The following is a 27,827-nucleotide window of genomic DNA, read 5'->3' on the forward strand; positions in this document are numbered from 1 at the left end:
CATGCAAAACAGAATACATTCACACATTTTTTTCATATTTTTGTTTTTGTTTTTTTTTTTTTTTTTTGCCTCGTCAAAAGGGCTGGATTGGCCTATGCTCGAGGGAGACCAAATCAAGAAGTTGGAAAAGGAATTTGAAATGGAAGAGATTGTTGAGAAACCATAAAAGAGGGCCATAAAAAATGACCTAATTGTCGGAAAACCATAAAAGATGACCTAATTAGGAAACCACAATGCAATAGGTATGAGGTCTTGATGGTTTCCTAATGTCTTTTTGTCAAGATAGTTAGGAAACCATAAAATAGGACCTATTTGAGGTAGTTATAGAATTCTTTGATAAAGGTTCCGTTAACCATAGAGACACTGCTACTTAGAGCTTATCAGAGCATGCCACCTAGAGATTATAAGCCAATTAGCTTGGTGGGGTGTTTGTATATGATACATGCAAAGGTCCTATAGCTGAGGTTAAAGCAAGCTCTACCAACCATCATGACACAATTTCAAGTGCTTTTGTAATGAACAGACATCATAGAATAGATTTTGTTTGTAAATGAATGTTTTCAAGAATTGAAGAGATTTGGTCAATGGGGTTTTTGTATGCAAGTTAGATTTGGGAAAGCTTATGACTTGGTAGAGTGGGATTTCTTGGATGAGGTAATGGACAGGTGTGGCTTTGGGGAAAGGTGAATGAAGCAGAAAAGGGTTGATCAAACCCTAACTGGGGGGGAAGATTATACAGTGGGCATCATGAGTCATGATTAGTAGCTCTTTTGTGTCAGCCACCACCACCACCACAAAGTTCACTTTCCTTTGGTAAATGATGACAAAGACAAGAATGGTGAATCTAGTATGACAAACATCCACAACAGCCTCTCAAAACTCTCATCCACTGGTTGTAGTCCAAAACTCAGGAATATCGTGCAGAACCCACTTTCCAGCATCTCCAGCACATGGTGTGACTTGCTGAATTTGATGTAATTAGAAAAGTTTTCAACCAAGAAAATGTAGGCCATACTTCTTTAACCTTCTTTATTCTGAAACTAGATTGAATCTAATATAGATTTTCTAGTTTCTGATTCCAGAATAGATTAGATTTTGATGATTTGGATTGGATTTTGACGATGATGATAATGATAAATTGGATTATTATTAGATTGAACCAAAATCCGGTCCATTGACAGAACCATCCATAAAGAGTATTCCAAGCAAAAACACCATTATCACACAAGCACAGGTTTTCTGCAACATTCTCCCTAGTAAAAAATCATGCTTAAAAATTCATGCTCTTAACTCTTATACAAGTTTATACTGGAACTAACCAGAGCATTGAGCAGGAATTGGTTGGGAGCAGAAACAGGGTACTTGGAGTTGCAAACTTGAGACGTCCCCAGCTTAAGAGCAACTTGCAAGAAATACATAAAATAATCATCTAAGCATTGTCCCAACCATATGGGAATGGATATGAATCTTGTTTCACCATTCCATTTTGTTCAGTGCCATACCCATCAAATAATTATGGGCACTTAAATCATTTTTAATTACTTTCACCCAAGTCATTTCAGTCTTCCCCTAGCTCTTTTAGCCCCATCGACTTGCAACAGATAACTTTTCCTAATAGGTACTGTAGATTGTCTTCTGTGCACGTGAACAAACCATCTCAATCTACTCTCTTCATTTTATCACATATTGGAGATACTCCTATCTTCCTTTGTTGACTTCATTTCTAACCCTGTCCTTTATGCTATGCATCCTTGTGTATATTTATCCAATGGAGGTGAGTAATGGGAAAGACACTCGGAGCAAGAAGTGTAGCTTAACTATTTTGGTGAATGATCAGCAACGTTTGTGTATACTTATTCTATAAAAGTAGAGTTTTGCTTATCTAGGCGTAAGTAGACGGTAGCTCATAGTGCAGAAATAAAGTGCATTTAGTGTATCTCATAGAATCAAAGTAGAGTTTTGTGTCATGCACAACATGCAAATTTAAGTTGAGAGAGAGAAAGTGGACTGAGAAAGAAATTATGTTGGTAAGTTCCACATAAGAAGGAAATTAATTCTTCCATCACTACATCCTGTCCAATTTGGAACTATACTCCATATCTTTATCGAATGTGGTTCTAGGGCAACTCTACTTTCAAAGGGATTTATGTTTAAACCATGCCCTCTTGACACAAATTTGCTTATTGAGGTGTGCATATAATGGAACTGGCTAAGAGGATTACTCTAGCTTAACCCAAAAAATACGGACAGGGTTCTGATTATCTTGGAAGTAGATATATAGTTTGAGGAGGTTACCTTTCTCAGAAGCTAGTGCCAATGAAGCTAAGCGACCGCAAGCGGCAGACTTTGCCCCAGAAGTGCGAGTATCTGCATCCACAAGTGGGAGAACTCTGGCAGCAGAAGCACCCTGAAAGAAAAAAAGAAGAATCCATCAGCAAATCCAAGTTTATTATCAATACCAAATGAGTAAGTTTATATTAACTTGTACCTGATTTAAATAAGGCACTGTGACTGGAGACCAGGAATGAAAATGGGATCCTGGTGCTTCAGTTGTGGATGCTGTCCCATTACTTGACATATTACTTACAGGTAGGTCCTGTATGGTGTCATTTAACAAAGATAGAGATAAATCAACACCAGTGGAGGATGCTTCCAACCTGAGAGGTTGAACCAACACAAGGAACATCAGGACACAACTAACAGTTTTGCAACTTCATAAATTAACTTAAACCAAAAGTGAGTACTAAATTGTAATATATCAGAATAGCATAACCTCACAGATTTTCCTTTAAGCTTCCGAATGTCAGAAATTTTATCATCATCTTCACATGTCACAAACACAACCTTTTCCTGCACATTACCAAATTATGAACTCTTCTCAATTTTCATTTCCATTAAAGGAATCTAGTTTGCATAGAAGGGATAATGCAAGACTTACTTGCCGGGCCCTAACACCAAGATGTGACAAGTGAGGGAGTTCCTGTAGAAGAACCACCCCAACTATGTTACTCCCAGCAGCTGTAACCTGACAAATGCATAGTGTGCAAGTTCTACAAAGTCAGTGACAACAAATTTCCAGCACCTGAAGATCTAGGATTACAGAAAAGAAAAGAAAAGAACATCATAAATATTTAGAACCTCTTCATCCCCATCAGCTTTGTTGACAACAAGAATAACAGGTCCAGTAGTAGACAATGGCAATGATCCAGGGACAATGTTCTCCACCTGGAGTGCACCACATAAGTCACAAGTTATGTATAGAAGGGTGAGCTAACATTAAGGGAATCCATATATTATGGAGTTGGAAGAAAAATGTTGTGAATGAAAGCCAAGCAACACAAACAGAGCATTGTCCAGGAATTAGGAAGGCTTTCAGCCCCCAAAGTTTAGGCTCTTTTCACTCCACCACTTTAGGAATTCTTTCTTTTTTTTTTTTTCTTTGTTGATCAGTAGATTAGAATGGTCTTCATCCTTTATCACAAAGCATTTGTCACTTCCATAGACGTACAATCCAATACTTAAGAAAATCATTAAAATAAATAACTATTCCATATTCCTTTTTTATAGGTAATGTACTGTCCCAACCTCCCAGTTAACATAACAAATAACAAATAATTCACATACTATGGAATCATGAATAATTCAATAATTAGAGAATATTTTGTCATTTTTATTGTTGAAATTGAAAAAGGATCTATGTGGCTCTCTGCTGCAGGCATGTATTTTCATGTGCTTTTTCTCTCTAACTTACTCTTGTGTTGCATCTTAAGCACCGATATGCAGGCCTGTATCTGTACTTTTTTTTATGTTTTATATTTTTTTTTCAAAACTGGTTCAGAGGGGTCGGTTTAAGTCCCGGCTACCCACTGAACCATGGCCTGACCCAATACACCCCCTGTAGGGCCATATCGGGAAGGCCCCAATACGATACGTATCGGCCAATACAGGCCAATACGTAACGATATTTTGAACCTTGGTTCCAATGCCAGGTTCTGATATGTAAATATTCTTGAATCCATTCAAAAACTTAAGTGCATCATGGTTTTGCTTCAGCAAAATATTTAGATCTTCCATTTCCTATCAAAACTACCTCCAATTTGTTCCACTGTGCACAGTTGGGTCCATTTAGCTTGATAGTAGTCACATGTATTTGAAAGAAATCTGATAACATTAATTGGAAGCTTTTATCTCCATTCTGCACAAGAACTACTGTGAACAGATCACCCGTATAGTTTCTGGTCGATCTACACCAGAACAATATTATTTCAGTCACCAACAGGTCCAACGCTTCATGCAACTCACTAATTCACTTGACAACTATTGAGTGATCATTTGAACCGCTATATTCCAGTCTGCAATCACCCAGAAAATCTTCTCACACATCACTAACCTGTACTCCAACAACCAAATCACACCAATTAATTCCTCAACTGTTCATAGGTTTTATCACCCAAAAAACTCAACACTGTCTACTATTCACAGTTCTATTCTACCTATACTGATCACAGTATCATCTCTGGTTGAACCTAGTAGGAAGCAACACCCATCAATTACAAAGAGGAGAAAGCTGATTGAAGTCTGAGCAGAACAGACTCAATGTGAATCATACTCCTATGAGAACCAGGTTAACCAGCTAGAGAGAGAGAGAGATGATCCACTTGATCTAACCCACTTGCTCTGATACCATTTGATCCTTGCAGTCAAGGTTCGAAGTATCAACATGATACACTTGATACAGGGCATATCATATTGTATTCTTGGATGCCGATACACCTGTTATAGGTGTTTTCAGGAACTCCTTTTATTAGTATATATATGTATATATATAAAAGGCGCATCAGTTAAAGTACCAATACACCTCTGCCGATAAACAGAGGTGTATCAATACTTTGAACCATGCTTTCAGCAAGATTAAATTTGAAGAACCCTGTAGAATATGTGCGAAAAAAAAGAGGGAGAAAGGAGAAAGAAAGGACAATAATAGAAGAAAGAGCATATCATGGGATTCAATTGATTAATCCCCTCAACCTCTATCTTCTTTATATAAGTGGTGGTTGCTCTAGTTAACAAGGGACTACAACTTACATAAAAAGAAAATGATATCAGTAACCCTAATTAGCATTCTTTCTTAAACTAACAGTTCAACTCCTACCAAACATCACAAACATAAAAATAAATAAACATAGCCATGAATTCATATACTCCTAAACAGATTACTTGCCCAAATTCAACCTCATGCTACTTTGCATGTTTGCATGTATTAAATGTATTATAATAATTATTTCCTAGGATTCACTATGCTATTAAATGTTGCTTGGTGTGAGTATAATAGGACAAGGCAACAAAGAGGTCTACCTAAAAGACAGTAGATGGCTTTGGGAGAGGAGGAAGGAGGAAAGGGAGTTGTAGAATGTGTGAGAGGCTAGGATTTCAACCCAGCAGAGCTGTGCAAAGATCTCTGAAAGACTGAGGTGAGGAGGGCTTCAGGCCTCTTCTATTTATAGATATAAGGCACGTAAAAGGAGGGAAACTTTCCCAAGTGTGGGAAAGTTTGTTATTCAGTTAGATCTAAAATAGACAAGTCAAATGGGGTGTCACCACGTGTCCACACAGAGATACCTGTGTCTGTATTCTTGCCCTTCTCCATGGGATCTGCATGTGAGCACTAGTGCAGCTACTGCCCTCTTTTAGAAGCTAACCTGATTATGCCTTAGTTATTTCTCGAGAACACCAAAGTGTTTGTGTGACATCGCAAGATAGGTAGTGGAGGAGTTGCACTGCCATGGTGTTGCAATATAGTGTTAAGGGTGCTATCACAGCAGAAGAGACCACTACGATGCTGTATCAAATCGTGGGACAAGAGTGTAGTGACAAGTTTCTTAAGACCAAGACACTTGTGCTGCGATGACAGGCCATTATTTCGTATTGCAATGGTCAAAGTCACTGTAAGCGATTTTGCGGTTAGTACAAGCTCTGAAGATATATCTTGACGTACACTATTACAGTAGTCCTTATTGTACAATGCCGTATTCTTATTATTTTATTCGTTCTTTTATCTTTCAGCCCTGTAAGGGCATTCTTGTAACTGTACATATCTTCTATCTCTTTAATATAAAAGAGACTCTTTGGGGTGGGGGTCGACTATTCTTGACACCCCTAAATCTGTTTTCTTCTTGCTCTCAATTCAGTTCACATGGTATCAGAGCATGTTGCCCTTTGGTCTTCCTTCTCTCTTATCCACCTTGTTTTCGTGATCTATTGAGAACCTACATCTTTGCCGAGTGGTCCTGGACTGTTTTGATCTCTCCAGGAACCCCTTTTCTGTTTTTTGCACATCCAGAGAGAGATTTTATTGGATCTCTCTCGTTTGACTTCCGTTTGCAGCAAGATTTGAAAGGAGTTGTCGCCTAGTGCTTCTCAACATACGCTGAAATTTTTACGGTGATCCGTGAAGTTTTGAAAGAGACATGGACTCTTCTTCTAGGCGGCTGCACCTAGACTTTCCTTTTCTGGACGGTGTTCAGTTTTCCTTTGTTTTGGATTTTGAACAATCTCCGGTGAAAGTAAGGGGTTTCTATCTCAGTTTTTTTACTCTCTTGGATTGATTACAGCCTATTTCACTCGTTTTTAGATCAAGTTTTACTTCAGTTTAGTTCCTTTAAACTTCAGCCGAACCCTATTTTGTGCTACTTTCTTGCTGTAATGGCTTCAGACAGAGGTGATATCATTCCTGTGAAGATGAATGGACAGAACTGAATGGAATGGTCACCAAACCAGCTAAAGAACTGAGGCCAAGGCTTTACAACAATGGAAGTTGGATAATGGTAAACTTGTTTCTTGGATTCTGAGTTCTATTGACTATCATATATCTGTACCCATGAAGAGAATGAAAACAGCATATGAGATGTACATGTATTTAGAAAAAGTTTATCAACAGTCCAACGTATCTAAACAATATCAGATAGAATCAGAAATATTTTCTTACAGCCAAGGAGATAAGAGGATACAGGAGTATTATTCTGGTTTTCTTGATTTATGGGCTGAATATGAGATTGTTCACATTGAACCCTCAGATCCAATAGTGTGTGAAATATCTTCATAAACACTTTGAGAAGAGAAAGGTGACTCAATTCTTGATGAGACTTAGACCTGAATATAAGATAATCAGGTCCAAAATTCTGAGTAGGGGAACACTTCCAGATATGGATTCTGTTTTAGGGGAACTTCTGAGGGAAGAGACTAGACTTCCCACTGCAGCCGGGTTTGATGGGAAGATGGCTGAAGTTGGGGCTAAAATAGCCTTTGTTGCTCATGGGGGTAAGAAGCCAACCTCCAAGGGCTTCTCCAAAACCCAGTGCTATGAGTGTAAGGGTTTTGGACATATTGCATCACACTGTAAGAAGAAGAATGTGTGTACCTATTGCAAGCAACATGGTCACATCATTCCAGACTGTCCAGTCCAACCAGCTAAGGGCTCTCAGAAAAAGACTCAACCCCGGCCTATCAGGCAACAAATGGACAAGCAACAAACACTATATCTACCAAGGGTGAGCCTTCAGTGAAGGGTGATTCAACAGGTGTCATGGATGAAGAAAGGGTTCAGCAACTGGTATCTTCTGCTATTTCCTCTGTTTTCTCTGCTATTGTCTTGTCTAGTAAATTCTCTGCATATTGTTCTTCCCCTTCACGCGCTTAGAATATGGATTTAGGTGCCACCGACCATATGACAGGAGCTTACCTCAATTACCCAATCCCTTCCACTAAAACTCACCATAAACATATTATTACTACTAATGGTGAAAAGTTAGACATCATTGATAGTAATGATCTATCCCTTCAACTGTCACCAACCAGATCCTTCCCTCTCTCCAAAACCCTCTTAGTACCCAACCTTACTAATCTGATTTCTATTGGCCAACTTATTGATGAAAGAAATGTTCTCACTTTTTCTCATGATGATTGCTTGATACGGGACCAGTACACTGGGAAGGTGAAAGGGAAGGGGCGTAGGTTGGGCTGTCTGTTTAAACTAGACTTCGAAAAATCTCAATCAGAGGCATCCTCAACTTTACTTAGTTCTTCTTTGTCTGATTCTGTGTTGAGTTATAGAAATAATGTTTGGGATTTATGGCATAAATGATTGGGTCATCCATATTCCCAAAAATTAAAATTTTTGTTCGACTCTGGCTTGATTAATAATAAAATTCCTCCTATTCATACTTTTGATATTTGTTGCACTACGTGTTGTTTGAGTAAAAGTCATGTTTTACCATTTCTTCATACATCTAAACATGATGCTAAACCTTTTGAGATAATACATAGTGATGTTTGGTCTACTTCTATTACTTCATGATTGGGGTACAGATATTTCGTATTATTTATAGATGATTGTACTAGATATACTTGGATTTATTTTCTGCGACACAAATCAGATGTCTTTGGTGCATTTAAATTGTTTCATACTATGGTGCAAAATCAATTCAAGTGCAATGTGACTATCCTACGCTCAGATTCAGAGGGAGAATATAGAGATGGAGACTTCCTGGCATACTTGAGGAGTTATGGAATTCAATCTCAGCGTAGCTTCCCAGACACTCCACAACAGAATGGTGTGGCTAAACGGAAGAATGGACACATTCTCAGTGTTGTGCAGACATTACTACAAGAGTCTCATCCTCCAACTTCGTTTTGGGTAGAAGCAGCCAGTACAGTCGTGTATTTGATCAATTTTCTTCCATCCTCTATTATAGGCAACACTTCTCCCTTCCAAAAGCGTTTTGGTTATCCCCCAGATTTCTCTAGCCTTCATGTTTTTGGTTGTCTTTGTTTTGTTCATCTTCCTTTTCGTGAACAATCTAAATTAATTGCTCAGTCTGCTATGTGTTCATCTTCGTCGTATTCAGATTTCTTGGAATGTTGTGTTTCTTGAACATATTTCCTTCTTTGTTGGGGTTGCTAGATTGTTTGCTCCTTCCATCTCTATTTTGCGGGACTTTGATTCAAATGACACTACTACTTCCTCAACTGAGAGAAATCTTCTTGTCTTCACCTGCAAGTGGCTACGTGTCCCAGCTCCTACGCCTACAACCCCCCTTCCACCCGGTCTAGAGCATCCATCTCAGATATCCTCTATAAGTGATACCTTGACCCAAGATCCTCCTATTTCAGATAGTAGTTTGGTTATTCCACTTCGTCGTTCTACCCATATTTCTAGACCTCCTGACTGCTAAGGTTTTCCTTCAAACCATAATTCCTTTTCTGTTGTACATTCTTCCACAGATATCCCTAGATCTTATTAGCAAGCCATTAGAAGTTCTCAATGGAAAGAAGCTATGGATGCTGAAATTCAAGCCCTCCATGAGAATGATACTTGGGATCTTGTGCCAGCTCCTCCAGATGCTTCTATTGTTGGAAGTCGTTGGGTCTATACAATCAAATTGAAGTCAGATGGTTCTCTTAATCGATATAAGGCCCGGTTAATTGGCCAAGGATACAATCAAGTATATGGGATTGATTATGAAGAAACATTTGCCCTAGTTGCCAAGATCACCACAATTCGGACTCTTATGGCCATATCTACTGTTTATTCCTAGACTATTTACCAATTAGATGTGAAGAATGCTTTTCTTCATGGTGAACTAAAGGAAACAGTCTACATGAAACCTCTGCTTGGATATTGCAGTGATCCTTCACATGTCTGTCGCCTGAAGAAGTCTTTATATGGTCTAAAGCAAGCACCCAGGGCTTGGTTTGAGTGCTTTCAAGATGTTGTTGCAACTGGGTATATTCAGAGTTGCTCTGACCACTCCCTCTTTGTTAAGAGAAGACCCCAAGGTATCACTATTCTCCTATTGTATGTTGATGGCATGCTTCTAACGGGGGATGATCATGATGGCATTTTTGAACTTAAGTCCTTAATTCATAACTCATTTCACATGAAGGACTTGGGTCCTCTCACATACTTGTTGAGTTTGGAGGTTCATCATAGCAGTCGAGGGTATTTTATTTGTCAACAAAAATACGCCTTTGATCTCGTCAAACTAGTTGGAATCACTGATGAGAAACATGTTGATACCCCCCTGGAGCTGAACGTCAAGCTATCTAAATCCGAAGGCCTCATCCTTCCTAATGCTACCTTGTACCATCAGCCTATTGGCTCTTTGATCTATCTTACTATGACCAGGCTTGATATTTCACATGCTATTCAGGTCGTCAGTCAATTTGTCTCTGCCCCGCAACAATCTCATATGACTGTTGTTCGCCACATCATCCGTTATGTTAGAGACACAACCTCTCAGGGACTTTTTTTCTCTTCCTAATCATCCATACAGTTGAGGGTTTATGCTAATACTGATTGGGCTGGTTGCCCTGACACTCGTTGATCCACTACTGGGTGGTGCGTCTTCATGGGTAACTCTCTCATCTCCTAGAAGTGCAAGAAACAACAAACTATCTCTAAGTCTTCTATTGAAGTCGAGTATAGAGCTATGTCTTTTACATGTAGCGAGATTGTTTGGCTGAAGTCCCTTTTCGTGGATCTTGGTATTTCTCTTCCTACTCCTATCCATCTGTATGCCAACAACACCAGCGCTATCAAGATCGCATCTAATCCAATCTTTCATGAGAGGACTAAACATATAAAGGTGGATTGTCACTTTATTAGAGACCTCCTTGTTGCAGGCTCTATATCTCTTCCTCATGTAGCCTCTCACATGCAGATTGCTAACATCTTCACAAAGGCCGTGACTAAAAGTCGACATCTCATTCTTGTGGGCAAACTGATGCTGATGTCTACGCATCACTTTGAGGGGGAGTGTGAAGATATATCTTAATGTACACTATTAAAGTAGTCCTTGTTGTACAATGCCGTAATATTATTATTTTATTTGCTCTTTTTATCTTTCATCCCTGTAAGGGCATTCTTGTAACTAAACATATATTTTATCTCTTTAATATAAAAGAGACTCTTTGGGTAGGGGTTGACTATTCTTGACACCCCAAAATCTGTTTTCTTCTTGCTCTCAATTCAGTTCACACAAGCAAGGTTTGAAGTATAGATACAAGGCAATATGCCACTAGGGCATATCGGTCCTTTTTTTCTAAGTTTTAATTTTTACAAAAACTGGTTCAGAGGGGGTCGGTTTTAAGTCCCAACTACCCTCTGAACCAGCCCCTGACCCGATACAACCCCTGTAGGGGCATATGGGGAAGGCCCCAATACGTAACGATTTTTTGAACCTTGAGTACAAGGCAGAATCACAATCTTGTGGATTTGAGTCTATACTATGATGTGGATGCACTTTGGTGATTTGCTTGCATAGCCTCCATCACTTTATTTTTTTTATCAATAACTGCAGATTCATTAAGATTGAAAATTATGTGTACAGAAAAAATACAAAGACTAGGAGATAAACTCTCTTATCTCCCCCTGAATTATATTTTTACAGTTGTGCCCAGAATATATTCTCTTCCCACCCCTTGCTTTGCCAACACAACTGCAAAGCAGTTTACATTTCTCTTAAAACATTGTACTCTCACCTCCATATCTTTGGTCAACCATTTAAACTTTTTTCTTTTCTCCATTGTAGTGCCACAGCTTCATTTCTTTACTTGTTAACCATCCCACTACTAGCTTCATTTCACCCCTCCAATTCCTGACAAGCCAGGATTCCCTATACTGCTGCCATCAAAGTTAAGTTTGATGAAACCTATATCCGGTGGAGACCACAATGAACTGGTCGTGTTCTTTTTGTGGGAAGATTCCACCACTTCCTTCCAATTCCTAAGTAGATCATCTGTTGCGACAAATGAGAATGTTTCCAAGGACTTTAGCCAATGTGTTGCTCTAATTGTGATAGACTCAAATATAGCCTCCCTACTTCTCTCTTTCCCTGAGAAAATTCTTGAATTTCTTTCCTCACAAACCGCCCACAGTATAGTAGCCCTTATGCATCACCACATGATTCTTCCCCTCTTCTTTGTCCATTCATAGGTTGTAGGAGCAAAGAAGCTAGGAACATCAACCAGTGGATTCCACCTGCACCCAAATAAAGAAACCATTCCCACATATAAGCAACAAAGGGACAAGAAATCAGTAAGTGGTAGCAGGTTTCACCATTAGCCTCACACAGAATGCACCAATTGGGGGATAGACACCAATTTGATCCTCTTGAGAACAACTTCCCAACAAAAAGCTGCAATTCTAGTTGGGACAGGTTTTCACCATATCTCTTTAGCAGGGAAAGGGTGGAAAGAGGCACAAGAAAACAAGCCCAAGGAAGAACAGGTCCAAATATGACCATCAGCATAAGAGGGTCAAAGAATACTTCTTCCAGGGTGTGAAGTAAAGTGAGCATGTTAGGCATGTCAGAATCTCTTAATCCCCTTCTAAAGCCCAAATCCCAATTGAAACCATTATTAGAGTTCAAAGGAACCAAAAAATTGGAGATACACTGATTATGCTTAGATGATAAAGCAAAGATCATACCTGACATAGGGGAGAAAAGAAGGTAGCACTGCATTGATAGCTTTCCTGTGAAGAAACTCCCTGATGTACCATTTTATTGTAGTCCTTATTATATTGTTTTCTTATTTATTATTATTTTCACTTCAGCCCTGCAAGGGCCTCTCTGTAAATTCTCTAAATTGTGTTGCCCTACAAGGGCCTCTCTGTAATTTCTGTAATTTCACTTTCTATATAAAGGACCCTTGGGGTAGGATCGAATCATCCATTCTTCATCCCCAGAATTTTGTATTCTGCTCTGGGTCTGTTAAGATGGTATCAGAGTAGGCTGTTCTTTCCTTCCAGACAGAAGGATTTCTGACCATTTGTGTTAGGACTCTTCTCACCCTTGTTCCTCTTGAAGGCTTCTGTCTGGAAGGATTTCTGACCATTTGTGTCACCCAGAACCGTCTTCTTTCCCTCAGAAAATCAGCAGCAAATGACAAGTCTTGGAGGAGTTCCGGTCTTCTCTCTTGGGCGGCAGCAGTTTGTTTTCTTCCTCCAACTGTGTATTGATTTCTCCTGGGCGGCAGCAGCCTTTCTCTCTGTGGTTCAATTTCGAACAGTCACAGATTAAGGAGTCTCAACAGTCTGGCTGCTTCCTCAACAGCAGCAGTATTTGAACCTGGTTTCTTCTTCTGACTGAGGAACTTCAACAGACATCAAGTCCTCTCTTCAAAACTGATCTGGAAAACTTCTCATTTCATGTTGGTGCATCACACTATTGTCATAATCGACTGTTATCAGTCCTTGGAACCCTAGTTTATGTGCTGCCCTAGTGTATTTTCTTCTCTTGGTTACCAGTCCTTGGAATCCTAGTTTGTGCTGCCCTAATTCTGTGGTGCTATTGGAGGTTTTTTCATTCTTCTCTAAAGTTTCCTGCTGAAGTTGCCTTGGATTTGTCTGTATTTCATGCCTCAGCCCTCATTTTACTTTTTTGAATACTATGTTCAGCTCAAGTAATTTTTTCTTCCTTGTTCATTGCTGATTTGAGTACTTTTCCAACATCAGTACTGCTATTCTAGATTGTTTTTCTTTTTTTTTTTTGCTCGTCTATGATGGCTGAAAAGGTTGAATTTCTCCCTGTAAATTTGATGGAACTAACTACAATATGTGGAAGTTCCATTTTGATTTCTATGTTGAGGGAAAGGGACTTGAAGGTTACTTGAATGGGACTGTAAGTAAACCTGATGAGGCTGAGGCTGATGGTAAAGCCTATATACAATGGAAGCTTGACAATGGAAAGTTAGTCTCCTGGATTTTGAGCTCCATTGCGCCCCACATTAGTGTTCCTATGAGAAGACTAAGGACTACCTATGAGATGTATACCTACTTGAAAAAGGTTTATCACCAGTCCAATGTGTCACGGCAATACTAGATTGAATCTGAAATCTTTGCTTATTGCCAGGGGGACAAAAAGATACAAGAATACTAGTCAGACTTTATTGATCTCTGGGCTGAATATGAACTTGTTCATACTGAACCCTCTGATCCCGTTGAATGTGTTAAGTATTTGCAAAAACATTTTGAAAATAGGAAAGTTAAACAATTTCTAATGAGGCTAAAACCTGAGTATGAAAGAATCGGGTCAAATATTTTGAGTAGAGGAACTCTTCCAGACTTAGAATCTATGATGGGAGTGTTGTTGAGGGAAGAAACTAGACTCCTAATTGCTGCAAACATAGAAGGGAAACATCCTGATTCAGGAATTTATACTGTTTTTCTTGCACGAGGGAATAAGAAATATGGTGGAAAGGACCCTTCTAAAACTCAATGCTATGAATATAAAGGATATGGACATAAAGCCTCTCATTGCAAAAAGAAGAATGTCTGCACATATTGCAAACAACATGGACATATCATTCCAGATTGCCCAATTCATCCACCCAAGGGATCCATGAAGAAGAATCAACCACGAGCTTATCAAGCGTCTGAGGGACGAGTATGTGTACCCCTTATTGCCAAGGGAGAATCCTCTACTTCCATGAATAAAGAAGAGATACAACAACTGGTATCTTCTGCCATCTCATCTGCCTTTTCTGCTATTGGCCTATTTGGTGAGTTCTCTAGTTATTGCTCTTCTTCCATTTGGATAATTGATTCTGGTGCTACAAATCATATGACTGGGGCCTATCCTAAACCTTCAAACAGATTGTCTAAAACCGACCATAGACACATTGTCATTGCTAATGGTGAGAAACTTGACATCATTGGAAGTGATGACTTGTGTATCAAACTTTCTCCCTCAAATTCCTTGTCCCTTGCTAAAACCTTCCTTCTTCCTAAACTTACTACCAACCCTATTTCAGTTGGTCAATTGGTTGATGAAAGTCATATTCTAACATTTTCTTCTGATGGTTGATTTATTCAGGACCAGTGCACTAAAATGGTGAAAGGGAAGGGGTGTAGGATGGACCGCTTGTTTGCATTGGAGTTTGAGAAATCTCCATCAGCATCATCCTCTGCTTTTTTGAGCTCTTCTACATTGAGTCCTGTTTTGAGTCAGAGAAACTATGTTTGGGATTTATGGCATAACACTTGGGCCACCCAAATTCTGGTAAACTTAAATACTTGTTTGAGTCTAGTTTTATTAAAACTAAAACTCCTTCTATGAAATCCTTTGATACATCTTGTGTTTAAGTAACAAGCATATTTTACCGTTCACTCACTGAGCTGAACATGCTACTTCGCCTTTTGAAATTATTCATAGTGATGTTTGGACTTCTTCTGTTGTTTCTCGGATGGGATACAAGTATTTTGTGCTATTTATTGATGATCGTACCAGGTACACTTAGATCTATTTTCTGAAACACAAATCAGAAGTTTTTTCAACCTTTAGGTTGTTTCATAACATGGTTCAAGTTCATTTCCAAGTGAATGTGCAAATCTTACGCTCGGACTCAGGGGGAGAATACAATGACGGAGAATTTTTGGCTTACCTGAAACATCATGGCATACAAGTTCAACAATGCTGCCCAGACACTCCTTAGCAAAATGGTGTGGTAGAAAGAAAGAATGGTCACATTCTCAGTGTTTTCAATACTCTACTACAAGAATCACATGTGCCTCCCACATTCTGGGTTGAGACCGCTAGCACTGTAGTATATCTGATCAATTGTATCTCATCATTTGTGCTTGCTAACATTTTTCCTCATCAAAAGATGTTTGGATCCACCCCAGATCTTTCCCATTTTCATGCCTTTGGGTGTCTATGCCTTGTTCATCTTCCTCCTCGTGAACATTCAAAGCTTTCAGCTTAGTCTATCATGTGTGCTTTTGTGGGGTATAGCCCGAACCACAAGGGATTCACTTGTTACAATCCCTCAACACGTCGAATTCGTATCTCTCGAAATGTGATTTTTCTTGAGCATATCTCCTTTTTTTCAGGAATTGCCAAGTTATTTGCACCCTCTGTTTCAATTTTGCATGATTTTGAACAATAGGATTCTCCATCATCCATTGTTGAGAAGGAACTTCTCGTCTTTTCTCGCAAGTGGGTTCGTGGTCCAACTCCTACGCCTATGACCCCTCTTCCTCCTAGTCTGAATCCCTCACCCATCACAAACAACCCTGTAAGTGATGCCCCAGCTTTAGATTCCTCAATTATTCCTCCTGTTCCTTTACGTTGTTCTAATCGTATCTCTAGACCACCTAACTGCTATGATTTTCCTTCAAACCATAGCTCCTAAGCTGTTTTGACCTCTACAAATATTCCTTGTTCTTACCAGCAGGCTAGTAGCAGTCCTCAGTGGCAAGAAGCCATGGATGCAAAGATTCAAGCTTTACATGAGAATGACACCTGGGACCTTGTCCCAACACCTTCAAATGGCTCTATTATTGGGAGCAAATGGAACCTTGTCTGTGTTCTTTTAGCCCTCTCTGCTGCTCACTCTTGGACAATCTTTGGATGTGAAAAATGCCTTTTTACACGGGCATCTAAAGGAAACAGTATATATGAAACCTCCTCCAGGGTACTGTAGTGATCCCTCGCTCGTTTGTCGACTAAAGAAGTCCCTCTATGGGCTCAAGCAAGCCCCTCGAGCTTGGTTTGAAAAATTCAAAGATGTTGTGCACGCTGGATATATCTCTTTGTTCAGAAAAGATCCCAGGGCCTTACCATTCTCTTACTGTATGTGGATGACATACCATTGACTAGAGATGATATAGAAGGAATCTAGGACCTCAAGTCTCTTCTCCATAGTTCCTTCCACAAGAAGGATCTTAGCCCTCTTAACTATTTCTTGGAACTTGAAGTCCAACAGAACTCCTGAGGTTATTTTGTCTGCCAATACAAGAATACCTCTGATCTTGTTAAGTTGGCCAACCTCAGTGATAATAAACAGGTTGATACTCCCTTGGAGCTGAATGTCAAATTATCCAAATCATAAGGCTCCATGCTTCTTAATGCTTCCCTCTATAAACAACTTGTAGGGTCTCTCATCTATCTGACCATGACTTGTCCTAACATCTCACATGTAGTTCAAGTTGTTAGTCAAATTGTCTCTGGACCTCGTCAACCTCATTTGACTACGGCGCATTGAATCATCCGCTATATTCGAGGTTCTTTATCACAAGGTCTTTTGTTCACTTCATCTTCTTCTCTCCAACTGAAGGCCTATGGTAATGTAGATTGGGTTGGATGCCCTGACACACGACGCTCCACTACCGGGTGGTGTCTTCACGGGTGACTCTAATATCATGGAAGTGTAAGAAACAACAGACTGTTTCCAAGTCCTCTACGGAAGTAGAGTACAGGGAAATGTCATTTGTTTGTAGTGAAGTTGTTTGGTTTCAATCATTATTTCAGGAGTTAGAACATTCCTCTCCTACGTCCATTCCTTTGTATGCGGATAACACTAGTACTATTGTTGCTTCTAATCCTGTCTTTCATGAGAACAAAACATATTGAGGTGGGCTACCACTTTATCCATGATCTGTTTCTTGCAAACTCTATCTCTCTCCCTCATGTTGCCTTTGATATGCAAGTTGTTGACATCTTCACAAAGGCCATGATGATATCCAGACACTTATTTCTCGTAAGCAAATTGATGCTTGAGGGGGAGTGTGAAGAAACACCTTGATGTACCATTTTATTGTAATCCTTATTGTATTGATTTCTTATTTATTATTATTTTCACTTCAGCCCTGCAAGGGCCTCTCTATAAATTCTCTAAACTGCGTTACCCTACGAGGGCCTTTCTGTAATTTCTGTAATTTCACTTTCTATATAAAGGACCCTTGGGGTAGGGTCGAATCATCCATTCTTCATCCCCAGAATTTTGTATTTTGCTCTAGGTCTGTTGACATTTCCAAGGGGAGGTTTGAGTTGCCCTAGCCAATACTCCAACGTCCCACCCATTGCCCAAGAGCCTGTGAATGCTGACAATCACTTTATAACCACAATTTTTCCCTCTCTAGAGGTATCCTCCAAAGCCACTTCTCCAATAGAGCTAAGTTCCTTCTCAGTACATTCCCTATTCCTAAGCCCCCTAAAGTTTTACCTCTTTTCACTACCTCCCGACTGACCCTATGGTCCTTTTCTTCTTCTTCTGTCTTCCATAAAAAATCTCTCATCAATATTTTTAGCCTTTGACCAACACCTTATGGGATTTTAGAGACTGAAAAAAAAGTATACTGGAAGGTTTTCTAGGGTCAACTTAATCAGTGTAATCCTTCCCCCTAGTGACAAGTACCCTTTTATCCAACAAGCAAGCATAGTTTTCAAGGTGCCTAGAAGAACCTAGCCGACAGGGGAGCACTTAGTCTCCTGGTCACCTACGCGAGCACCTAGGTGTCGCTTAATGTCTAAAAAGAATAAAATAAAAACGGGATGAACCCCTATTTTTGTTGTTGAAATAGAAACAACATAAGGGCACAACCCCTATCTGTCTTCCAGAAAAAAGAAATAGACCCCTGTTTTTTGTTCCAAAAAATAGGGATTTTTTGGAAAGAAGAGGAAGAAGAAGAAGAAGAGGAGGAGAGGAGGAGGAAGAAAGAAGAAGGGGCAGAGCCCTTGTTTTTGTTCCAAAAAAAGGAAAAGAAGGGGCAGTAACCCTATTTTTGTTCCAAAAAAAGAAAAAGAAGAAGGGACGGAGCCTTGTTTTCTGTTCCAAAAGAAGAAAAAGAAGAAGGGGCGGAGCCCCTAATTTTTGTTCTAAAAGAAGAAGAAGAAAAAGAATAAGAACGAAAAGCATACCTTATACATTTTGTGATTGATTTCCCTTTCTTCAAAGACATACAACTTGGAACCTTGACGAGGATATCCCTTGAACTCGTCTTAGGATATCATTTCTCTCGAACTCATCTTCAAATATTTTATCTATCATAAACCTTAAGAAAATAAGAAATTAATTAAAAACTTATTATATTATGAAAGAAATAAAAATAATGATTCGGTGCATCATGTCTATGTTTATATTACAGACTTAAAATATAAAAAAAAAAAAATATTAAATGTTCGAAACTTACAACAGGTTATATATCATATGGCGTTTGGGTAAGACAAGACTCAAAAAGTGTCTACATGTCGCCTTGACAACTATGCAAGCAAGTTTCTTAGTAAACCTTTCAACAACGGTGTTCTAGAAGCTTGACTCCTTTGGATTAGCTCTTGGGGGTAAACCTAAATAGTCGAGAGTCCATTGCACGACACTACAACCCAAGATTGATGCACACTCTGGCAGTCCCCTTGCTTCCATATTTATACCAGCTATGTAACTCTTGTCAAAATTAATCTTTAGGTTTGACATTCTCCCAAAGTGTTGTACCGTCATCTTCAGGTTTCTAACCCTCTCTAAATCCTCCCCATCACAAAAAAGTAGGGTATCATCTGCAAATTGCAAATTGCAAAAGTAGTGTCCACTAAATAAGGGTAGAATGGTCATTTAAGTTTTATCAGTATGGTGATATGTCTTTGAGTTAGATGGTGTATCCCATACTTAAGTAGGAGCACAAGAGTCATTTGTATGTAATTTAGAAAGGCTAATACACCCTGGCCGAATGTAGAGAACTGCTTTTCTCTTCAGTTCGAACCAGGTTTTCTCTCTTCATTCTTCTTCCTTCTTTCCTCTCTTTTCTCTTCTTCCTTCTTTTTCTTTTTCTTCCTTGATTAATCTGAAGGCAACAGGTTTACAGATCTGAACTTTATCATGGTACCAGAGCTATATTAGATTGGTTCGGATCTGTACAGTCTCTGTGCGCCCTAGTTGAGGTTTTTGCAGATTTCTCTTAGGGTTTTTGGAGTTTGTCAAAAAGGCTGAAAAGGAGTGGTCGTTTTCTCCTTCTAGAGGTTTTAATGCCTCTAGTTGTGTGGTGTGTTCGTTTCAGGTGGCTGGTAGGGCACTCTCTGATGGACCAACGGGGGTTGCTACAGTAAACTCGTGATCTGTGTTCAGGCATGTCGTTCAGACAGGTGGTCGAAGGTATGTGGAGTGTTGTGTGATGTTCTTGTGGGTGCTAGTCTCTTGTGAGGTGCCGAAAGAGGAGACTGTTTAACTACCATTGCTGAAATCTGTGACAGTGGATGTTTCAGCAATGGTCAGCCGCAAGTGTTGTGGGACAATGGTGATTGCTCAACTATAGGAGTGTAGTGTGGTGGGTGTTGGTGAGTTGAGGTAACATAGTAGTGTGAATAAAAAAAAATTAACATTTTTTTCAGCAGCCATGGGAGACAGCAGTGAATACAAATCTGTTATGGTCCCTCCTGACTACTTGAATGTGCAAATGACCTCCATCAAACTGAATGGAGAAAATTACGTCCCTTGGGCCAAATCTGTTTAAGTGTTTCTCAGAGCTAAGAAGAAAGTGAAACATGTGAGAGAAGAAAAACCTTTAGTTGAATCGGAAGAATACAGTGATTGGGAACAAAAAGATGCATAGATTATGACTTGGTTATGGAACAGCATGGAACCCAAGATTAGTGTGAACTTTATGTTCTTAGACACAGTTAAAGAGATTTGGGATCATGCAAAGAAACTTTACTCAGGGCAAGACAATACCACTAGGATATACCAATTCTATCAAGAGTACTTTAATTTGCAACAAGGTAATTAGAGTCTTGAGGAGTACTATGCTAGTCTGAGGAATCTTAGGAATGAGCTGAATGTGTATCACGCTCTCACATCAGATGTCAAAGTTCAACAACAGTAGAGAGAACAGCTTGATTTTACCAGATTTTTCGTGGGTTTGAAATTTGAATATGAACTGGTGAGAGCCCAAATTCTGGGTGGGTCTTCCCTCCCCTCTCTTGAAGAGGTGTTTGCCCGTCTCCGAAGGACTTCCATTGGACATCCGGAAAACCCTACCATATCGGACAGGTCTGCTTTTGCAATGACAAGGAGGGAGAGGTCCTGGTGGTAGAGGTGTTGCTCATCAGAGTCAGCTAGGCCGTGGTAGTAGAGGTGGGCGTGTTGGAGACCGAAATTCAGGGGGAGATCGTGGTAGAGGACGTAATAATAGTCCAAGGTGTACACATTGTGGTATGGATGGACACACTATAAATTTTTGCTATGATCTGCACGGTCCACCTTCATCTTGGGCAAATCATGCAGTGGCTAGTGATGGTATGGAACAAGGGAATCAAGAAACCAGTCAGACACCTACATCTACAGATGCCTCTGGACAAGAGATGATGAGTATTTCACGTACTGAATATGAGCAGTTAATCTAGGCAACTTCTCAGCCAAGTACAGCTATGCTTGCCCACTCAGGTATGGTTTGTCTGGCATCCAAACCCTCCCATTGGATCATTGATTCTGGAGATTCCAATCTTATGACTAGGACTCCAAGTGTTCCAGTCGTGTTCTCTTCACTTTCTTCATCTTCTACTACCCATACTATCACCCTTGCTAATGGTTCAATTTCCCCTATAAGTGGCATTGATGATGTTAACACTAGTTCACTATCTTTGTCCTCAATTCTATATGTTCCCAAATTTCCTTTTAACCTTATATTTGTTAATAAATTAACCAAGTCTCTTAACTGCTCCATCACTTTTTACCATTCATCTTGTGTATTTCAGTATCTCAAGACGGGGATGAAGATTGGTGGAGGGCATGAAACCAATGGACTGTATTACCTTGATGGTGGTGGTGGTGGTGGTGGTTCATCTCTCTCCCCTCTCCAATGGCATTGCAGACTTGGTCATCCGTCTCTTAAAGCTTTGAAGCAACTTGTTCCATCATTGAGTCGTCTTTCTACTTTAGATTGTGAGTCGTGTCAATATGGGAAACATCATCGGGTTTCCTTTAGTCCTAGATTTGAGAGTTGTTTGTCAAGTCATTTTCCTTTGGTCCATTCGGGCATTTTGGGTCCAAATAAAATAGTGTCACACAATGGATACAAATACTTTGTTATTTTTGTTGATGAATGACATGGCTTTATCTTATGAAGGAAAGAAGTAAATTATTTTCTATTTTCCAAAAGTTTCATGCTGAAATCCGCACTAAATTTGGTGTCCATCTTAAAATTCTACATTTAGATAATGGCCAAGAATATTTTTATACACCATTTCAGCAATATTTAGAACAACACGGTATTATTCATCAAACCTCTTGCTCTTACACCCCTCAACAAAACGGGGTAGCTGAAAGGAAAAACCGCCATCTCTTAGAAACCACTCGGTCCTTGTTGCACCAAATGAATGTTCCCAAACGGTTCTGGAGTGATGTTGTGCTTACATCCTCCTTTCTTATTAACTGAATGCCTATGTCCATCCTTGATGGTCAGTCTCCCTTCTCGGTTTTTTTTCCTACATTGTTCCTTTTTCCTCTTACCCCCAGGTTTTTGGATGTGTTTGCTTTGTTCATAACCTTGGCCCTAGACTAGACAAGTTGGATGCACAATCTACAAAGTGTGTCTTTCTTGGCTACTCTAGGACCTAGAAATGGTACAAGTGTTACAGTCCCAGTTCTCGACATTGTTTTGTGTGTCTCAATGTGACCTTCTTTGAGTCGGTTCCTTTCTTTTCTGGGTCGGATGTCTCTTCTCCGTCCACTCTCCTTCCGCTTCCAGTTCCTATTCCAGACCCCATTCCTCTTGTTCCAGCTATGACTAAGTCTTCGCCCGATGCCACTTCCCCTACACGACCACCTATCCATCAAGTGTATATGCATCAACATGCTCCAGCCCCTCCAACTTCTTCACTGTCGACGGATCCAGCAATAGTTTCCACAGCACCCTCACACCCAATGTCTGATCTTGACCTTCCCATTGCCCTACGAAAAGGTAAACACAGTTGAACCCTTCATCCTATCTCCAATTATGTTTTTGTTTCTCACCTCTCTCCTTCCCATCAACAATTCATTTCATTGTTATCTTCTAGCTTTGTTCCTAAGAATGTCCAGGAAGCCCTTATCTCTCCGGGGTGGCATCAGGCAATGGAAGAAGAACTCTCTACTCTGGCTCATAATCATACGTGGGATCTCACCACTCTTCCCCCTAGTAAGCATGCTGTTGGATGTAAGTGGGTTTACACAATCAAGTATTTGCCCGATGGTAGTGTTGAGAGATTGAAAGGTCGGTTGGTGGCCAAGGGTTATTCATAGTTATATGGTATTGACTACACAGAGACCTTCTCTCCTATTGCCAAGATTGGTTATGTTCGTGTTTTGATCTCCCTTGCTGCTATGTATGATTGGTCGTTGTTTCAGCTTGATATCAAGAATGCTTTCTTGTATGGTGACCTTATTGAGGAAGTATATATGGAGCAACCACCTGGGTTTGTTGCCCAGGGGGAGGATGGTAAAGTGTGTAAGCTCAAGAAAGCTATTTATGGACTTAAGATAATCCCCACGAGCATGGTTTGGGAGGTTCAATGAAGTAGTGAAAATGTTTGGCATGAAGCAGTGTCAAGTCGACCATTCTGTATTTAGTTACGATTCTGATGTTGGGAAGATTTTGTTGGTGGTATATGTGGATGATATTGTTATTACTAGCAGTGATAGGTTTGGGATTGATAGGTTGAAGACCTTTTTGTATGATCACTTTCAGGCAAATGATCGTGGCAAACTAAAACATTTCTTAGGGATAGAGGTTGCAAGGTCCAAACATGGTATTAATTTGTGCTAGAGGAAGTATGTCCTTGATCTACTGGAGGAGACAAGGTTGTTGGGTGCCAAACCAACTGAAACACCTATGGAATTGAATGTTAAGTCGAGTAGTGATACGGGTGAGGAGTTTGAAGATCCATGAAGGTACAGAAGGTTAGTGGGTAAGCTAAACTACCTAACTAACACTCAACCAGATATTTCATTTGCAGTTTGTGTGGTGAGCCAGCTTATGCAGAATCCTCGGATCCCTCATTGGGATGCAGTTCTAAAGATTGTAAGGTACTTGAAAGGTGCTCCAGGTCGTGGTTTGCTATACAAGAGAGGAGGAAAACTTGAGATAGAAGGGTACACCGGTGCTGATTGGGTTGGTTCTGTATCTGACAGGAAGTCGACTACAGGTTATTGTACCTTTATTGGGGGTAACTTGGTGACATGGAAGAGTAAGAAACAAACAGTGGTTGCAAGAAGCAGTGTAGAAGCTGAATACAGAGCCATGGCACATACAACCTATGAACTGGTGTGGTTGAAGAACCTTCTACTAGTGTTTTAAAAGGCGTGGGAAGCGTACGCATGGAGGCACACCTCCAGGTGAGGTGGTGCTCCCAAAACGCCCTGAAGCATATGCTAGAGGTGTTGACACCTCTGAGGCATATGCCTCATGCGCCTCATGCACATCTGATATAAAAAGACGGAAAAAAAAAGAAAAAAAAAAGGAAAAGAAAGGGAAGGGAAAGAAAAAGAAAGAGGAGAAAAAAAAAAAAAAGAGAAAAGGAAAGGAAAGGGAAGGGAAGAAAAGATAAGGGGAAAGAAAATGGTTTGCCCCTTGCCCCTTTGGCTGGGGGGCTTCGTCCCCCAGACCCCCCCCCCTATCTCCTTTTCGATACAGCCCCAAATTGTTTTTTTTTTTTATTTAGGGGGGTCTTGCTCCGCTTTGACAAGACCCCCTCCCCCCTTTAAACTAATGTTATGCATCTTTGTTCTTCTTAATATAAAAGATTTTTATTAAAAATAAAGAAAAAATGAGATCCCCCCTTCCTCTTCATCCTCCTCCTAACCCCCCTCCTCTTAAGGAGGCGTAAGCCTCCTTGTGTTCAGGAGGCTTACACATCTTGCATTCTGAACTACGCCTCACGCCTCTGGGTAGTGGAACGCGTTGCATCATGCTTCCGCGTTTCAAAACATTGCCTTCTACAGGAGATGGGGTACTCAACTGGCACACCGATGAAGCTTTATTGTGACAACCAAGCTTCTGTCCACATTTCCTCCAATCCAATCTTTCATGAGAGAACAAAACATATAGAAGTTGATTGTCACTTTGTGAGAGAAAAGGTTCTTAGTGGAGTAATAAGTACAGCTTATGTTAACACAGGAAGCCAATGGGCAGATCTGTTCACCAAATGGTTGAGTCAGGCAAGAGTGGATTACATATGTAAGAAGTTGGGACTATATGAAATATACTCTCCAGCTTGAGGGGGAATGTTAATGTCGATTAAACAAGGGTAGAATGGTCATTTAAGTTTTATCAGTATGGTGATATGTCTTTGAGTTAGATGATGTGTCCCATACTTAAGTAGGGGCACAAGAGTCATTTGAATGTAACTTAGAAAGGCTAATACACCCCGGCCGAATGTAGAGAACTGATTTTCTCTTCAGTTCGAACCAGGTTTTCTCCTCATTCTCCTTCCTTCTTTCCTCTCCTTTCTCTTCTTCCTTCTTTTTCTTTTTCTTCCTTGATTAATCTGAAGACAACAGGTTTACAGATCTGAACTTTATCAATGACAATTTTGGAGGCAACCCAAAACCCACTTGCACCATTTCTCCCCCAAGCCTGTTCAACACCTCTAATAGGAAAGGCTAGTCAACCAAATCGTAAGCTTTCCCCAAATCCAATTTGCAAATGTTACCTTTCTTCCTATTCTCTTTAATTCCTCCACAGATTCATTTGCAATCAAGATCTGATCAGTGATCTGCCTATTTTGAAAGAAAGCTCCTTGGTTTGGAGAGATGATAGAAGGGAGAGCTTCTTTAAGTCTACGGAACAAGACCTTAGCAATTATTTTGTAAAGGCTACTAACCAAGCTTATCAGTCTAAAGTCCCTTGGGTGAGCTGCTCCAGACTTTTTATTACACTCCTCTCATGAAACTTAACAAAGACCTCTAGCAAGTCATTTTTGAGAATGCCCCAACAGTCTTGGTAAAAGGCCATAGTAAAACCATCTGACCCTAGAGCTTTGGATCTATCCATAGAGAATATTGCCTCCTTAATTTCCCCTAGGTCAAAATTCCTCTCCAACCTTAACTTTAAATCTTCCGATAAACAAGGCCAATCCAAACCTTCAACCCACATGCTTGCACAAAGGGGCTTCCATCACAATTCCCATGATGCCTAAATCTATGGACTTATACTTGGCATCCTTGTTTGGATTATTGTTATAGGAAAACTCATAATTTTAAACATAAAAATGTCAACATGGGTCACATCCAACAAATTATAATCTTGTTTGTCACAAAATAAAAACCTAGGTGGCACTGCCTAAGTGCTTGGGCAATGAGGTGGTACCAAGCCACCTAATTCTTGCCTTGCCACCTTGATAACTATACAACACGTTATGACTAAAATTTACCAATCTAGGTAAAGGCATGAAGAAATTATTGATTCCCCATGTTTTAATGTTGGGGACATCCTTGTAGTTTTTGAAAATAAAAATGAGAAAACCTATAAAATTCAGATTTAGATAACATGTACCCAACCCATAACTCTTAACCTCCAATTGTATTTTGGAACATTAAGAGAACCTTTTTCTCAAATTTCATGGTAAGTTGGTGACAAGCTGTAACACTTCTTATTCTGTATAATTGCAAAATTTAAAAAGTACCTGTACAAGGGATCCAACAGCAGTTCCTGGAACAAGAACATCCCAACCTTGAGATCCTAGTGCAATACGTACAGCTTTTAATAGAATTGTACAAAGTTTTGAGACCTGAAAGATTACACTACAGATAGCATTTGCAAGTAGAACAGTTAGATCAGGGTGCTAGCTTTAGAGTACTGACAAATCTGCATGACCTAAAACAGAACAAAAACAATATATTGAAATGAAATATGTTAGGTTCATGTACCTTGCACGAATCTCAGCTTCAGTATATGTCCTTACACTGTTTGCAGCAATTCCAAGACCTCTCCCTAGTATCTGCAAGGGTCAGGAAGAAACTCTTATCAGAAACCAGGTTATATTCTTAATAATTTGAAGTAAGCTAGTTTGCACCTAGCACATGTAATGCACATTAGCTAGGACAGAATTTTTTTGTATAGACACTAGATAGGACAGAATCACCAAGAAGTACATATATAGATTATGGTAGCTCCAAGTTCAATTCATGCCAATCCACCAGCAATTCAAAGGTCTGAAAGAATGAAGAAGAAAAAGGAAGAGCAAAATATTCAAGAAAATTCTAGGGACTAGTTTTTCAGAATTTGCCAGGAAGGTAAGCAGGATGCCATACCTTCAGAAGTGTTTGACTCTCTTAAAACTTCATATGCAACATCCTTTTCATTTCATAAACAGATTCTTATGTTTAATAGTGACCACATCAGCAGAAGACCAGAATCCAGCAACATGGGTGATGATGGATAGCCAGATTTTATCCGAATTTAACATTTGATTTTGGACTTCGGAAGTGGATACAAAAAGAGTAGCTAGACCATCCTTCGGTGCCTTTGGCTAAAATATGGTGAATTAAGTTTTACAAAGTTCTAAGCCAATTTAGTTCAGGATCTTTTCTTAGTTCTCCCCTCCCCTTTTCTTTGAAAAGAAGGTAAGAATTCCATAGCCAGCTCTAAGAACTAACAAATTCAAAGAAAGGGTCCCTAGATCCCCCATATAGTGAGAAACGGTAAAACCAAAATGAGTGAAACTCTTAATCATAAATTTGCAAAAAGAGTCAACTATCAACCAACTAAAGTTTCTATAGAAAAAAAAAAAATGAATGAAAAGGACATTTCTGAGAATTTCAACAACTGATAGCCAAGTTCTTGGGTTGATTTATTTTCGAAAACATAGACTTTCGCTCCATCCTAACAGTTCAAATATGTACCACTGGAATAAAGCTCCAGGTTATTTCTCTATTTAGGCCCCCAAGATGCTATCCTTCCAAGGACTTTCTAACAGTTCTAGAGATCACCCAGTTTATGTTTGAGGGTTTAAGAAAAAAATGAGCAAATTTTTGCACTGCTGTGGCAATGAATGAAGGGGCCATCAGCTGACTTCATGTCATGA

At 39.7% G+C, this 27,827-nt stretch overlaps 1 protein-coding gene across 1 annotated transcript in view; it reads right to left on the reverse strand.

Moving 5' to 3' along the window:
• The window catches only part of LOC148874419 (chloroplastidic phosphoglucan, water dikinase (ATGWD3)), a 69,519-nt gene that overhangs the window by 16,809 nt on the left and 24,883 nt on the right, over positions 1-27,827 (reverse strand). Inside the window, exons 12-18 of the mRNA XM_088963288.1 lie at positions 26,671-26,741; positions 26,427-26,544; positions 3,139-3,225; positions 2,939-3,025; positions 2,774-2,850; positions 2,489-2,657; positions 2,296-2,407 (exon numbers count right to left, since the gene is read on the reverse strand). Coding sequence (XP_088819414.1) covers positions 2,296-2,407; positions 2,489-2,657; positions 2,774-2,850; positions 2,939-3,025; positions 3,139-3,225; positions 26,427-26,544; positions 26,671-26,741 — 721 coding nt within the window. The remainder of the gene's footprint in view (positions 1-2,295; positions 2,408-2,488; positions 2,658-2,773; positions 2,851-2,938; positions 3,026-3,138; positions 3,226-26,426; positions 26,545-26,670; positions 26,742-27,827) is intronic.

Source organism: Nelumbo lutea, chromosome 1 (genome assembly GCF_056320005.1).
Source record: "Nelumbo lutea isolate HS-2025 chromosome 1, American lotus-T2T, whole genome shotgun sequence".
NCBI classification, from domain to species: Eukaryota; Viridiplantae; Streptophyta; class Magnoliopsida; order Proteales; family Nelumbonaceae; genus Nelumbo; species Nelumbo lutea.